Genomic DNA, 17,196 nt, shown 5'->3' on the forward strand with positions numbered 1-17,196 from the left:
CCCAATAACGTGGCAAACCTTCACGCAGGTCAGTTGAAGGAGAAGAGTTCAATTATCCCATTAAATGAAAGTGCCGGTCTATCCGCATGAATCATGAAAGGAAAATGAACACTAACCTATCGACAACCGCGCGTCGAACGGTTCAAAACAAAATTCTTAAAAAGGATAAGGAAAACCTACACGCAGGTCAGATAAGGGTAAAGTTTTGCCATCCTACTAAGTGCAAGTGACGGTTCTACCCGCACAATCACGAAAGAGGAAGCAAAACTTCACACCTACTATCAACCACGTTCAAAGGTTCACTTATCCTCAAAAGATGAGAAAAACCTACACGCAGGTCAGATATGGGTAAAGTTTTGCCATCCTACTAAGTGCAAGTGACGGTTCTACCCGCACAATCACGAAAGAGGAAGCAAAACTTCACACCTACTATCAACCACGTTCAAAGGTTCACTTATCCTCAAAAGATGAGAAAAACCTACACGCAGGTCAGATATGGGTAAAGTTTTGCCATCCTACTAAGTGCAAGTGACGGTTCTACCCGCACAATCACGAAAGAGGAAGCAAAACTTCACACCTACTATCAACCACGTTCAAAGGTTCACTTATCCTCAAAAGATGAGAAAAACCTACACGCAGGTCAGATATGGGTAAAGTTTTGCCATCCTACTAAGTGCAAGTGACGGTTCTACCCGCACAATCACGAAAGAGGAAGCAAAACTTCACACCTACTATCAACCACGTTCAAAGGTTAACTTATTCTAAACACTTGGAAAATTGCTAATTTAAACTAAGTATGCAAGTCATAAGTTTATAAAGCAAGGAACCCAAGGAAGGAAATAACAATCTTAGCAAAAAGATTAATATTTCAAGAATATATTACAAGAATGGCCGGGTAACTACCCGCCTAAAAGAAAAAAAAAAAAAAACTATACAAGTCTATCTTAGCAATGGGAAGGGATCTTCAGGATCAAGCTTCAGGGCCGCTTCCACTTGGACCCGCTCCGTCAGAAGAACGGGGTGGTTCGAGGAACGCTTTGAGGACAGCTAACCCATCATCAGCAGCAGCTACTTCGTCCACCTTTTCCACCACTGGATGCGGGAAGGCGGCGTATTGGTTCAATGCTTGGTCATAAATGGCTTCGGTATCCACATTGAACAAAGGGAAGTTGGAAGGCGGGACGCCTTTCTCAACAAACCCTAGACCAAGCAAGAAGCCGGCCTTTTCCCCATCCTCATGAGAAGCGTTGAGGGCTGCGGTCATAGCATCATCGTAAGAGGTCTCTGAAAAGACCCGACGCACAACCTACAAAGAAAAAATACAAGTATTAGAACCTTTTCTTACAAAAGAAAAGCGAGAAGATAAAGCTAAACATACCTGAGGCAACGCTTCTCGAAGAAGCCATTGGAGGGCAGCTTGAGCTTCGTTATGGGCGCGTTCGGCTTCGCTCTTGTTAAGGTTGGCAAGTAAAACTTCCTTTGCGGCAGCCTCTTCGACGCCCTTAAGCTTCCGCTCGGTGTGGTCAAGCACCCCTCTTTGGTCCAAGATTTCCTGGAGTTTCTTGGCATCTTCCATTGCCAAGGCATCATGAGCGCGTTGGAGAGCCTCTAATTTGGCCTTGAGCTCCTCATTCTCCACACGCAAAGGCTCAGCAACGGCTTCAGCCTTGGCAGCCCTCTCGGTTGCGTTTCGCGCAGTCTCCCTGGCCAGCCGAAGCTGTTCATTCACAGCTTGGGCAGCCTTGGAGCGGGCCTCGAGTCGCGCCTGAACTTCAACCTCGAGGGCCTTGAAGGCCTTCTCCTTGTCGGCGGCAGCTGCCGCCAGCTGTTGGTTCTCCTCCCGGAGAGCACGCGCCTCAGATACGTCCTTGGCGCGAGCTGCTTTCAACTTGTCGTTTTCACGACAAAGCAGCTCGACGCGCGGCTGCATCCGGGCTTGGAGAACCCGAAGCTCATTGGTTAGCCTACCCTCCTGGTAGCTAGCCATGGCTTCCCCCAACGCACCATGAGGAGCAGCGTGGCGAGCCCAGTCCACGCACTCCACAGGGGTACGAAGGGTTGTTCCTCGGCGTATGTTCCATCGCGGAACATACACTTCATTGGAATCCGACACTGCAAAAGAAACAAAGGCAGTAAGGAAAAGATGATAAAAAACATAAGGGAAAAAGAAAGGAACCCTACGCACCTGTAGGGTCAATGACAGGCCGATAGCCGCCAAACCCATCACCTGAACCTAAAGGAAATCCATCCAACAGGTCAGGCAGACGGGAAGGGGGCAAAGATCGGCGGGAAGCCCTGCGCGTACCTGATGGTCCGGCCGTAGGTGCCGGTGGCGCGGGCATGGTGGCAGCCGCCGTGGTCGCCGTTGTGGTCGCCGCCGCGGTCGCCGCCTCCTCAGCAACAGCAGTAACCGCCGGCTCCGTGAAGGATGCTGTAAAAATCGCACTCACGGCCGGCGGTGACGTCATCTCGGCCGGAACAGTTGGCTCAAAGGAACGAGCAACTGGACCAGCGGATGCAGGCGCAGGCGCCTGGGTCGACGCCTCAGGAAGGCTGACCGAGCCTACCGTCATTGGCGGGGAGGTACTCCCCTGCGCTTCACCCCGGAATGCGTCAACATCCACGCCTGCACAAAGAAGAAAGTGTTAGATAAATTTAAGAAGTAATAAATCTGCAAAGACATTATGATTGTACTTACGGGTTTTCTTGACCCTGAACGTACGGACGGGCGGGGAGGAACCCGATGGAGCCGGCCTCTTGGTACCGGTCACCGTCGTCTTCGTTGGTTCTCCAGAGGTAACGGTCGTGGCCTCCGGAACAGTGGTCTCCTCACCACCGGGCTTCCCCGCCACCTCTTCACTATCTGACTCCGAGTCAGATAGAACCACCGGACCAGCCGTGGAGGCCTTCTCCTTCCCTTTCCCGCCGGCAGCAGCTTTCTTCTTCCGCACCAATGGAGGAGCATCTGAGGATTCCTCAGAAGAAGACAGGTCAAGAATTCCAACAGCGGGTACAACATTAAGGGGTTGAGGAAAGAATATCGCCTTACCTGGCCTCCGGTGGCTCAGGATCTCGTGGCCCAGCGGATAGACCTCCACAAAACGATCCGCCGTTTGCTCCAGGATGGGCAACTCGCCCTCGTCCAGAGCACGAGTACCCATCCGCGCGGGACCGTCGGTTTCCCGCGGGAACAGAAGCGACTCCAAATTATTTCCCTCTGAAAGAAAAGAAACAGTTAGAAGACAAACTTGTATAAAAAAGAAAGACAAGACATACCATAGGGAATAGAGTTCAAACCGTATTCGAGAAGGATGGGAACCTGAGACGCATCTTTCCACACCCGGCTCATCCCTAACATAACCATCCCGGATTCCGCAAACCGGTAAACCGGAGATTGGATCCGGGATATCTTCGAAAACCATTCCGCCTCCTGGTAGTTGGGGGCGTGAAGGCTCGGTATCGCTTGGCCATTTTTAAACTTCATGGCAAGGGGGATGGCGCGGGCAGAAATGTAGAAGAATTCCTGCTTCCACGCGCGAAGACTGCGCTCGGTGTCGCAAATCTTCAGACCCTTAATACGGGTCGTCAAGGTATACCACCCCTGGATGCACCTCCAGGTATAGAAGGTCATCAGGCGGTCCACATGGGGCTCGATGCCCAAAATCCGGCACACCCACTCAAAATGGCGAATCTTGGCGATCGCCATGGGGTGCAGCTCGGTCAAATGAACACCGTGCCTCTCAAGGACACGGTAAACAAATTTTGTCAACGGGAATCTAAGATTCCCATAGACAAAAAATGCAGCATAAACCCCGATCTTGCCTCTGGGGGGCATCATACACGGTCTGGTGGGATTCAGGAAACTCAGGCTCGAGATGATCGAGCATGAACTTCCTGACAACATACCGGTACTGATCGCCGGGCAGAGCACACTGGCACTCGCCAGCAGTACCCCTGTCGTCAGATATAGCTTCAGCATCACGAGAAGACATCTTGCAGAGAAAGAAGAGAACGATTTCGAGAGAATGCTCGATTGAATAAAGGAGTATTCGCCGGAAATCGCCTTAAAGATGAAGAGAAGAGTGAAAAGTGTGAATTGCAAATAACCCTCTACCCCTTTATATAGTAATCGCAATTAATGCGGTGAATTTAATGCGGAGGAAAGAGAAATCGAATGTGCAATGAAACTATGACACGTGGCAAAAAGCAAGCTGGCAACAGCTGTTGAAAGGACGTGTGCCAGTAATTTCGCGGCCACGTGCCCGAAAAATCGCGCCCACGCGCCTGAAAAAGCGACTGGAATGACCATGTTCTGTCACGTCACCATAACTTCCTGCACGTCCTGACACAGCCAGAAGAAACCGTCGCACGACGTTTCAGAGGTTTGGACTGTTCTGATCTTTTCACCAACTCTTCGAATTTCAAAATTCAAAATTCGAAAATATTAAAAAGTAAGCGGGAAAATACCCCTTTACCCCTTGGCAAACAAGTAACCGTAAGACGGATGCGGGTACAGTGTAAAGGCAAAACCCTTCACATACCTAGCACCCGCAGGGAATTGAAGCCAAATAAACCTTGGCAAACAAGTAACTGTAAGACGGATGCGGGTACAGTGTAAAGGCAAAACCCTTCACATACCTAGCACCCGCAGGGAATTGAAGCCAAATAAACCTTGGCAAACAAGTAACCGTAAGACGGATGCGGGTACAGTGTAAAGGCAAAACCCTTCACATACTTTAGCACCCGCAGGGAATTGAAGCCAAATAAAACCTTGGCAAACAAGTAACCGTAAGACGGATGCGGGTACAGTGTAAAGGCAAAACCCTTCACATACCGAGCACCCGCAGAGAATTGAAGCCAAGTACCTCGGCAACCAAGTAACTATAAGACGGCTGCGGGTACAGTGTTCAGGCAAAACCCTTCACATACCTAGCACCCGCAGGGAATTGACGCCAGGAATACCTTGGAAGTAAAGTAACCGTAAGACGAGCGCAGGTACAGTGTTATGGCAAAACCCTTCACATACCTAGCGCTCCGCTGGGAATTGAAACCAAGAAGGATCTTCTGGGCAATGCTTGCGGAAACGGAAATAACATCCCCGCATAGCGGGAACGTCGAGAACTACGTTGTTTGAAGCTCCAGGATGGAATTGGTGGTCTTAACATAATTGATCACTATGTTCAAAACTACCAAAACCTCATGGAAAATCCATACAACTGGGACTCAATGCTCCTGACTTGCGAGGAGGTTACAGACCTACCCGCATCATACCCAAAGACCAAGCAGGAAACTCGGGCATTTCTGCAAGTGACAAGGACTTCCGCGGAAAGAATCCCCATGGAAAACCTTACAAAACCCTTTTCAAAACCCTTTGCTCAAGTCCAAAAGTTCACCTCACTTTATTAAACACTCATGAGAAGAACATTGGACTGGGGGGACTTGAAGAGGTAGGTCCCAGCAGAGCCCAGTTGGACCCGCAAGACTCACCTTAAACAGGGAAGTCTGCGCAGAGACCAACTGGATCCGCAGAACCAACCATGCTCAGAGACGTGACGTCCTTACGCGCAGTACGCAAGCTGGTCCCGCAGGAAATGCCTCCCAATGGTGAAGGACTCCGCCTGTCCCCGCAGCCTCGGATACAAGCCATTAGGGAAGGCCACCCGCGCAGCATGGCTACACGCACAAGGCACTTAGCTCTCGATCATTCAGTGTCACCTGAAGGAATGAGCCAAGCCGGGAGCAATCCCGCACAGAGGCGGGAGGGGGAATACTCCCGCCCAAATAAGCCAGTCCGTATACTGAAGGATCTTTTACTGTACCTGACGAGGTATGGGCGAAAGATCTGATCAGAGATACGACAGCTCACTGATACAGTATGGCGAGCAGCATGCTCCTGTACTGTATCACTATTAGCCGCTGCCTACTCACCAACTACTGTCATACCACGTGCATAGCCGGCAGTTGGTGGAAAGGGAATAGTACACAGCAGGCCTGGTCACTATCAGCCGCTGCCTACCCACCAACTACCAGCAGGGCACGTGCGTAGGCTACTGTTGATGAACAGGAACACTGTAGCAGCCGGCCATACCTCCTTGGAAACCTACCTTCGGCTATAAATACCCCAAATGGTATGATCATCTGAACATTACATTATCATATTATCATCATAATATACCTGATATCTGCTCTAGCAATCTCTTAATATACTTTTATATTTAAAGAGCAATCTAGTCTGATTCTCACGCCGGAGGGTGGTCACAAGGAGGAACCCCCCCCCCCCTTCTCAGTGACGAGCTCACGGTGTCTGTTTTGCAGGTTATCAGAAGAACCATCTTCCAAGGGTCTAACCCCTCGTGGGAAACAGCTATCCAACCCCCAGGTTACCAGTAATCTGTCAGGGGACCGGTTAGTGTTTCTTCAGCTATGTTGACAGACAAGTTTGGGGCATCAATCATCTTTATACGCAACCTGTATGGATTCGATTAAAGGTTCGTTTTCTTCATATATTAATTAAAACAAACACTTACACTTATGGACATTTATGAAGTTTACTCTTAGTTCTCCAGAAGCTGCACTCTTAGTTCTCCAAAAGCTGGTCCTCTACGTCCAGACGCCCCCAGTTGGTGTCGAGCTCCATTTGAACCCGAAGGCTTATTAAGGTACACATAAAAGGATGCAAACTAGCTAAATGTTTTTTAAGAATTATGATTGTAGAAAAAATATAAGCAATGATTTTTTTACGGTTCAATCTCAGCAATTTATCTAGTGTCATTGCCATTTATTATGGGCATGTCTTGATCCACTTAAAGGGACATGCAAAGAGACTTAAGCAATAGGTGTCAATGGGGTTTAAGTTGTTGATCATTGCAATTCTTCTACATTTTACTGATGGTATATTTTCAATATTTAGATCTTTAATTATTATATCTGTTTTTAAATTCTAAGCATTTTTTGTATGTTTAATTATGTAGCAATTCATATAAACAAGCAACTCTACAGTATCAACTTATAATTTGTTTTATTAAACAGAAACTCAAAGCAGTGTCTATTTTACTCTTTTGTTGATGAAAAAAACGTTACAAATTGCAAATAACAAATGCAATTCCAAGATATTTTAGTTATATGCTTCTTTTTACATGTTATATTGTTTGTGATTTAAAGTCTTCAATTCGAAAAGCAAAACCAGTGTATATCATTCCAAATTGTGTTACCTTTTTATTTTGGAAGAAACTGTTTCTTTTTTATTTTCGGATATCTGAAACTCCGTAGATCCGAATTTGGACACCCCTAGCTGACATGATTTGTTGTCTAACTTTTTATTATTTTTTTTATGAAAATCCATGGATGTGTTGGGCATATGACCTATGTACATAGAATTATATAAATTAGTATTTCAATCTACGTGTAGTTCAAGAGGCTTTTCATGCCAATATAATTAAGCTTTTATATCCATGGAAAACGTGCAGGTATGTTTTTATATTTTAAATCTTTAATTCCTTTTCACTCTCTTCAAGATTTACTTATAATATTAATGTGATGTTTTGTTAATCAAAGCGATATTATTGGCGGGTATTGGATGGACTCCCCGTTATGATTCCCATCTACAAGGAGCTCATAGCTGCGGGTTTACGCGTATGGGTATTCAGGTACAATTTCTTGTACTTCACGGTAATATTTACTTATTCCTTTTTTTAGCATAAAGGTTTCATTTATAGGTTTTATTACCATTTATGTTAATAAACTTTCAACTTTCACCTTAGTTAAAAAATAAATTAACAAATACAACAAATAATATATACTAACAAATAATATTAAAAGATGCACTAACAAATAATATATACTAACAAATAATATTAAAAAGATGTGTACTTTCAATCTTTGCTATAAATAAACTAATATAGAATATTTTAGGAATAGTTTTTTTATGGAAAATACAATCACACTCTACTAATTGTGATAAATAATTATAGGAAGATATATATTTCATCTTTTCAACTAATTTACCATGATAGTTTCCTATAATTCCAAATTCTTTAATTATTTTTTAACTTTAATCACAATTTATTAATTGTTTTAAATAATTATAGAAAGACATATATATCAATAATTAAATATTGTGACTTCTTAAAATATCCCCCTAATTTACGGTATTAGTATTTAAGTAATTTAAAACATTCCTTATCTAAAACAATTACACCATAATATGACATTTAAACATTTTGAATATTATAAGAAGATAAACGCATACTGTAAGACCCGTTTACCCGGGAATCCTATAGTTGGTAATCACATCCAAATATTCACAAAAATTAAAAACCAAAGCAATTTAAAACCAATTCAGAGTATGAAATCAGCGGAAAGTCATAAGTACTAAAACAAGTTCCCAAAACCCGGGAAATATGCCCAAAACCAAATTTGAATACGTCTAGTAATAATTGAAAAGAAATAGAGTTCATTATTGAATTCCCCGACTAGATATGCCTTTAACCGTTCAAGTAGTATCGAGCACGTCCAAGCGGTAAGCATACCCGTTTTAACCTGAAACTCACACTAATTTACACACAAAGTCAGCTTGAGCTAAGTGAGTTCAAGTTTTAATAAACAACATTTTAATAAATCATTCCAAGAGTTTAAATACAATACGGGATATGAACAATTAGGCAGTGGGTAAATAATAAGTAGCCATACTTATTTATGTATAAATATATCCCTATGCATAACATCCAAGTAATAACATCAGGGTCGAACACACGTACGACCCAAACACGTGATACAGGATTTTAGGGACCCGTTATGATGATAATGCCACACGAGCCGCCCTTCTTACGGGCTTTTCAGGGCCTGTCACAGGATTTTAGAACCTGAGTAGTATAGTTTGGCCCCGCCAAAATCATCATGCACGCAACATTTCATCCGATGATGATCATGCCACACGAGCCTCCCACCTGAGTAGTATAGTTTGGCCCGACCAAGATCACCATCCACCGTATGCAAACACAAAGTAGGCATACGCAAACATCCTTAGTCAATAATAACTAATTAACATCACTAATCATAGGCCATAAGTAACACATGTATAAGCATACATACATACATACATACATATATATATATACATATATATATATATATACATATATATATATATATATATATATATATAGGCAAAGTATAAAATGAAAACCCACTTGAGTTGTGAAAACTCTAGAAACCCATTCTCAACCACATGTTTTTAATTAAAGTTTAAATCTTGTGATGCACAATTAAAGTGTAAAAAATGTAAATATAAATATAACTTTTCTCTCTCCTGAAAACATATATAAAAATTAGTAAAAAAATGTTAAAAAATAGCAAAACATTTTTTTTTGATGTTTCGATGTTTTGTATTATTGTTACAACGTATATTACATGTAACAAAAAAAAACGATGTTACATAGGGTTTTCACAACTCAAGTGGGTTTTCATTTTAACCTTACCATATATATATATATATATATATATATATATATATATATCATTCCAAAATATACCATATTAAAAGTAAGCCTATGGCCATAAGGTAACACATGCGTATACATACATAAAATATCATCTCAAAACATACTATGATACAAGTAAGCCTATGCAAAATCATTTAAACGGTTTATCAAGCAAAATCAGTTAGGTGTGTATGCTAGCCCAAAACTTGAAAAGAGTGAAAAAGGGCATCATGAACTCACCTGACACGAGGCACAAAGTCACCACGAGCTAGAGAACCCCTAAGTACTCCCACAACTCACACGCCTGTCGGATTATACACAAGAATTACTAACGATACCGAAAGGACACGTTTATGGTAGAGGGTGTGTTCTTTGTATACGGTTATGGTGGAACAGGTAAAACGTACTTATGAAAGACCTTGTCAAATGCCATAAGATCAAAAGGCGAAATCGTCCTAACTGTTGCTTCAAGTGGAATTGCTTCGTTATTGTTAACCGGAGGTCGCACAACACTTTCAGGTTTCATACTCCCATAAATCTAAACGAGGATTCTACTTGCTACATGGATCCAGGCACAGACGAGGCATAATTATTAGAAAAGAACCAGATTAATAATCTGGGACGAAGCTCCAATGGCTCACAAACATGGCTTCCAAGCTCTTGACAGGTCTTTAAAAGATGTCTTTATCTTATAATTTGCTATTTGGAGGAAAAGTTGTTGTATTTGGTGGAGACGTTCGACAAATCCTACATGTAGTTCAAAAAGGCACTAGACAAGACACAGTAAACGCCTCTCTATGTTCTTCTTACATTTGGAGTGAATGCAATGTCTTGAGATTAACAAAAAACCTAAGGTTAACTATGCGTAGGCCACCATCTGATGTTGAAGAAACCAAATTATTTGCAAAATGGCTTTTGATATAGGTGAAGGTAATGCTAGCGGTCCTATTGATGGTGTTGCAACGATAGATATACCTGACGATCTACTTATAAAAGATATTGTTGATCCTATATCAAAACTTTTTGACTTTGTATATCCTGATATTCTACAAAATTACGAGAATCAACATTACTTTCAGGATAGAGCCATACTTGCACCAACAAACGAAATTGTTGATGAGATTAATGATAGTTTGCTCAAGTTTTTTTCAGATGATAAAGTCGACTACTTAAGTTCAGATACCATATGTAGTTCATAATATATCAATGACATGGTTGATGCAGCTTTATACTCACCTGAACTGCTTAATGGTCTAAGAATATCCGGACTACCAAACCACAAGCTTGTGCTAAAAGTTGGTGTTCCGTTATGCTCCTTAGAAATCTTAACCAGAAAGAAGGCTTATATAACGGTACTCGACTACAAATTATATCTTTGGGTACTCGTGTAGTTGAAGCACAAATTATTTTTGGAACTAACATTGGACATACAGTTTTGATCCATAGATCACCACTAACTTCCACAGATAATAAAATAACATATAAATTTCAAAGACGACAGTTTCTTATTGCAGTATGTTTTGCGATGACCATAAACAAATTCAAGGTCAATCATTATCTATGGTTGGTTTGTATTTGAAAGAACCCGTGTTCTCACATGGACAGAGCTATACATCGCCTTGTCAAGAGGTACAAGCAGGTTTGGGCTCAAGATTCTGATTCTTTATAAACAAGGTAATCTGTCCAATACAACCACAAATGTAGTGTACAAGAAAATTTTTTATTTGTAAATTACTTCCGTAATATTTGTTTTGTAATTCCTGTAATTTTAATGAAAGTTGTAATTGCATTAACATTATATGATAATTATGTTATTGATTATTTTTTTCTTTAACGTTTAAATATTATTAATTCCTCGTATAATACACGGGTCTCAACCTACTTTCATAATATAATGGGTCTCGTAAAACAAAGACCATAATGCAGGGGTCTAACTACAATTCTCCAATCAATTCGGGTCAACCCATATAATACCTTGAAACCCATCATCAATAAACTCGTAGCAGCAAAATTAAATTAAAATTGGATTTAGGGGTCTAGGGTTTGTTCCTCCAAACTCCATAATTACTCTGCAAATCGCTCATTCTTCGGTTCGATTTCTCACGTAGCTTGCAACCATCATCACAACAATAAGGTATATTCGCTATCAATTTTACTTAATCCTCTAGGGTTCTAATTCGGCGGCTTTTTAATCGCCTAAAATAGATTATTCATATTTTAATTGCACCAAGCTATTTGTTAACTATTCCTTTTATTTTGCCAATTCCTTCTCAAATCATCTACCAATTGGAGTTAACTTCAACAAATAGGTTACGGTTAGGGTTAGGCTATAGATTATGGCGAGTTACAAATTTGATACTTCTGTTTTGGATAATATTGTTATGCAAATGTCTTTTTAATGCTAAAGGAGTAAACTTGTGGAGGTTGTAGTGAGTTTTCTTGTTAATTGTTAATCCTGTCATATATCGAGGAGTTTGAGAAAATTTCAGAAGATATACTTAAGGGTGTAAACGAGCTGCTCCGGCTTTTTCTTTTGACTTATGAGAGCTCAAGCTTGTTTGGAGGTCTTTTTCTAAACATCGAGCTCGGCTCGTGAGTTGTTTTTCAAGCTCGGGCCTGGCTTGTTTATAGGTATTTTAATTATTAATATACATTTTGTTAATCTTAACGAGCCTAAGCTCGGTTGGGCTTGTGTGCATTACCGTAAACGAGCCAAAGCTTGGCTCGAGCTCGTTATTGCAGTGTGAAGTTTATACATAGAAGTCCAAAAGAGTTGTCAAAATTACACTAGGCTTGTTAAGGCTTAACGACCCTAAACGATCTTCTCATAAAAGGCTTGAGCTTATGCTCAATAACTAAAGGAGCTTTATTTGAAACTCAGGCTTCGCTTGGGCTTGATAAGGCTCCGCTTGTTTCGAACTTTTTATTGATCTGATCTTGAGTTGCTCGCGAGCGGTTTGGCTTGTTTGCATCCTGTCTTATAATTACTACTTTTTAATTTTAATCATCTTTCTTATTGTTGCTGTTTTAACTTTTAGGTCAAGTATAAGCACAATTAACAGCTGATTTTGGGTGTCTTGAGTGGGGTATCTGTGTGGTTTACGTGATGGAGATACCTATTAAGCCAATTGATCAACTTTTGGAGAGGGTTCTATGCATGAATATCCTTTCATCGGATTACTTTAAAGAGCTTTATCGTTTCAAGACTTATCATGAAGTGATTGATGAGATATATAATCAAGTGGATCATGTGGAGCCATGGATGACTGGGAATTGTCGTGGGCCTTCAACTGCTTTTTGTCTTTTGTACAAGTTCTTCACCATGAAACTTACTGTGAAGCAAATGCATGGCCTGTTGAAGCACCCGGATTCTCCATACATAAGAGCGGTAAGTTGTGACATGTTGTTTACTTCTTTTATCATTAGTAGACAATTATGTTTATGCCAGATAATTTCATTGAAGATAACTTATTTGTGTTAGTTGCCATTAGCTTGCGACGCCCATTTTTTAACATTTGTTCTTTGTGGATTGTATGTATTTGAGTTTGGTTGTTAAGCTTTTATAGGCTTGTTGCACCTGATGTTCATATTGAAAACATCCGTTCTAAGAGGTGGTTAGCTTTTACAAGGCAATACTGCAATAGGTTACATGAGTAATAAATACTTTGAGTTGGGCCAGAAGCATGCATACTTTATTATTGTCTTTTGTTTATAGTACTTTCTGTTTTGAGTAAAACGTTTCACATCTGTTAATTTTTTATCAACTAGCGGGCTAGACTATATTGGTTATTTGTGTATATACTAAATGCGAAATCTAAATGTGAATCTAAGGGTATGTTTGGTTGGAGGTAATGGAATGAAGGGGTAATGGAATGGGAGAAGGAATGGAATGGACAAAGGAATGAAATTGATCACTACCATTCATTTTTCTTGTTTGGTTAACCTATAGGAATGAAATCGTTTATTAATTTTTATTGTTTGGTATCTAAAAAAAATTGTAGAAATGAAATAGAAATAATAAAAACACTTCAATCTCAAAATATTTTTTAACCCAAAAAAAAAAAAACCTACAATGTCGACGGTGGTAGCTCCGGTGACGAAAATGGTGGTGGCGGTGGCGATGGTGGTGTCGGCGAAGTTGGTGGTGGTGCCGATGGTAGTGGTGGTGGTGGGTGTTAGGTGGTGGTGTTGTTGAGAAAGTAGGGTGAAGGAGGAATGGAATGAAAAAAAAGAAGGGGGGTGGGAAGGATTGGATTTGATGGAATGGGATTCCATGTGTAATGGATGATTCCATTCCATTGGGCAACCAAACACCACTTTTTTCATTCCTACGTAATGAATCATTCCATTCCTACTGTCATTCCTGCGTACCAAACGCTACCTAAATGTGTATATACTAAATGTGAAATCTTGGACAATCTTGTCAATGCATCATTGACCTGCAACGCCATCAACTAAGATAAATAGGGTTAAGGTTTTGATTAACATGAGTGGCTAGTAAAAATCACAAAAGACGTTATCCTAAAGTAGTCAGTGTACTTGAACCTAGAACTGTTTAAATCTGTTGAACAAAAGGTCTGATCTGGAAGTTTATATGTGGTTAAGACTTGAGAATGATTTTGTAGAAATAGACTTTAACTATCAATGAAAAGGTTTGGCAGTTCTGTTGTGAACTGACTTGATTCTTATGCAATTTCTTTTTTTCATGACATTGACTGGTATTGATTTAAAGTTTAATATATTATTGCATTGTGCTCAATCAAGTTTAATATACTTGGCGTATATACTCTATGCCTGGGTTATAAATTATTTACACGAAGGTGTTAATGTCTTCTTTTTATTTTGCAGGTTGGATTTTTATACTTAAGATATGCTGCAGAACCTAAAACTCTGTGGGGCTGGTTTGAACCTTATGTTAAGGATGATGAGGTACTTCGTTGTTTGGTTTTCATAGAGTTTGGTCCAAAATGTTAATTATGTTTGCTGCACAATGCTGTTATGTCTTTTGATTTTGAGTTGTGTTCTTATACTGTTCAATGTGTTTATGTCCTAAGTCTCGCCCTAAACTATATAGAAGATCTCTGTGTCTCAGTTTGGTAAGGTACACTAAGTAGATGTATTTCTAATAGTTGCTGTTTGATTCTTTCTTGTCTTCTTACGTTCTTTAAGAGTTAAAACAAATATGGGAGTAATGGACAGAAACACTATTAGCCATTTGCATTAATTGTTGCAACGTTAAAGTTTCAGTTTATTTACTTTTTGCATTATGTTTTTGTGTATTCTAGAGTCAAGTAGCTAACAAAAAATTGCAGATTATATGTCTTATTGTTAAGGTTGGAAATTCCTCGAAGTCTCGAACTATCATGATCTATATATTAGATTGAAGATAGGGCTGGAACTTGGCATTCTAACTTGTCTACGACACTTAACTTCAGTTAGTTAATCAAAATAAGGAGTTGATTAAGACCAGCGTGCTTTCTTTTTAGGCATTTTTTTTCATTGTGTGCTATCAAATGATAATACTGGATCATTTTAACTGTTTGTTTTCTTTTGTACTCTTTCAAGAGTTCGGGCAAAAAGGATGGCTCACAAGTCCCCTGCAGCTTATATAGGTAGCATTACTTGTGTCATAGGAGCGTTATTTGGAGGCAATTATATGTTAGTGTAATTGGATTTTTTTATTAATGTGCAGCGAGTCCATCTGGTGCTTCATAGCACTGTTATTTTTTATTGCTAATGGGATTTTTAAGGGCATTTGCTTTGATGTCTGATTTATGTTTTTTTTTTCTTTTTGTGGTAGGAGTTCTCGCCTGGATCTAATGGAAGGATGACAACAATGGGCGTATATGTGCGGGACTTACTTCTTGGCCAGGTCAGGTGCCAGTCGTACTTCTGATCTTATCTTGTCATATAACTAGTTTAGGCCTGTCAATGGGTCAGGATGATCCAGAACGAATTAGATCCGGTCTGGTCCATTTTTATGATTCAGATGGCTAGTCTTCATTTATTAGATCCAGTTAGTTCTGGATCAAGTCAGGTGCCACTGGGTCGGGCCATGATCCAGATGGTCCATCAAACTTTATTGATTGATCTAATAAGTGATCAACCCATCAATATTTTTGTTGATACACATAAAATATAAAAATTACACTTTTGTCCTTTAAGTTTATACTGTTTTTCTGAAATCATATTAAACAAGGACAAGAAACATCCTTTATGTTTTCAATAGTTTGCCATTTCATTCTTTCCACTACAGGTGTTAGTTTTTCAAAATTAAGAAACACACCAAAATGTAGAGATAATCAGATAAAGGGTGTCTTGAGTTTTAATAACTATTTTTAAATTGTTAGAACTTGTTTATTAAAAGGGTAAAGGGACCAATTTACCCTCATTTAATTGAATAAACATAAAGGATGCTTATTAAAAACATAAAAGGGTAATTTACTCTATAAAATGTATTTTTCTTTATGATGCTAACTTCTTGCTTTACCAATAACTATTATGCAAATACATTCTATATGGAGGCCAGACAAGTATGTATCCGCTTTCATTTATACTTAATGTGGTAAAAAAACATTGTTAGTAACATAATGAGTTATACCCTTTGTATCGATCTTCCAAAAACAATGATCCAGTGTCTAATGAACTTAAGTGCTTTTCTCAGTTTACAATATTCCATCATGTTATTGAATGGCTCAATGGCCGCATTTGGTATAAACTTAAGTCTTGATTTTCTTTTTCTTGCAGTACTACTTTGATACACTCTTTCCTCGCATTCCCGTCCCCGTAATGCGGTCGATAACATCAAACCTTGAAAAACTCAAACTCCCAACCAAACATTGTGGAGTAACCGGGGAATCCACCCGTGGATCTGATGACATGGCCCGTCGACCGCCATCTGTCAAAGCAGCACTTTCAGTTTCTTTCGGTCAGCGGGCCCCTCACCGTGCATCCACTCGAGACTCCTCGCCTGTTCGCCGCACTCTCCCACCACTCCCTTCCTATGACCGGAAAGACGGCGATGATTCCAAAAGATCCCCTTCCCGCCACCGTAGCCAAAGCCGTGATTTGTCCGATCGGGATTACACCGACCGAGATAGACGGGACCGGGACCGAGACCACGGACGGGACAGGGACCGAGACCATGGACGGGACAGAGACAGAGATAGAGACAGATATAGAGACAGGAGACATGATTATGATCGCAGGTACAGGGAAACAAGCCGTAGAGACTACCACAGGGAATCTAGTTCTCGAAGAAGCCGAAGCAGGAGCCGGAGTCGGAGCCGAAGCCGAAGCCAGAGCGTGCGCGTGGATTATAAACCGAGTCCAAACCGAGAAGAAACAAAAGACAGAACATCTGCATCTAGTAACTTGGCTAAGCTTAAAGACATGTATGGTGACTTGTCTACTGAAAAGGGTGGCGGTCCAAGCGGTGGTGGTGCTATTGGTAGGGATAATAATGGTGGTGAAGAGGTCATTCGGCTCGGTGGTTCTTCTTGGAGGTAAACGCAGTAACAAGGTGGCATGTGTAATTTACTATGAGATTATTATGTGTTGCTTATTTGGGTTTGAATTGTTAAATGTATGCTCTTGTAACACTTTCTAGCTTATCAAACTTTTACTCATACATCTTTCAAGCTTTTATTTGTTAGGGATTTAAGTTGGATGTGTCTACAGTTGGTGTGGTGGTCATGATGTTTATTGTTTTAACTTA

General features: G+C 40.6%; 1 protein-coding gene across 2 annotated transcripts; it reads left to right on the forward strand.

Moving 5' to 3' along the window:
• The first annotated feature begins 12,543 nt into the window (after nt 1–12,543).
• On the forward strand, nt 12,544–16,988 carry LOC143569296 (pre-mRNA splicing factor SR-like 1). 2 transcript variants are annotated; one of them, XM_077055251.1, is made up of 4 exons: nt 12,544–12,867; nt 14,328–14,408; nt 15,280–15,351; nt 16,227–16,988. In XM_077055251.1, exons 1-4 carry the CDS (start codon nt 12,586–12,588, stop codon nt 16,986–16,988), a joined length of 1,197 nt encoding a protein of 398 aa, XP_076911366.1. In that variant the 5' UTR covers nt 12,544–12,585. The 2 variants fall into 2 exon arrangements, with proteins under 2 accessions (XP_076911366.1, XP_076911367.1); XM_077055252.1 differs by lacking the exons at nt 12,544–12,867; nt 14,328–14,408 and adding an exon at nt 15,071–15,091.
• Nucleotides 16,989–17,196: the final 208 nt, after the last annotated feature.

This window comes from Bidens hawaiensis, unplaced genomic scaffold (genome assembly GCF_021521415.1).
Source record: "Bidens hawaiensis isolate Kalapana, Puna unplaced genomic scaffold, B.hawaiensis_p1.1 tig00024444_1, whole genome shotgun sequence".
NCBI lineage: Eukaryota > Viridiplantae > Streptophyta > Magnoliopsida > Asterales > Asteraceae > Bidens > Bidens hawaiensis.

Bases quoted from the DNA above. Each gene is read 5' to 3' on its own strand.
- LOC143569296 (XM_077055251.1), top strand. From the start codon at position 12,586: ATGGAGATACCTATTAAGCCAATTGATCAACTTTTGGAGAGGGTTCTA. The intron at 12,868-14,327 runs GTAAGTTGTGAC...TTTATTTTGCAG, and splicing joins ATTCTCCATACATAAGAGCG to GTTGGATTTTTATACTTAAG. The intron at 14,409-15,279 runs GTACTTCGTTGT...TTTTTGTGGTAG, and splicing joins CTTATGTTAAGGATGATGAG to GAGTTCTCGCCTGGATCTAA.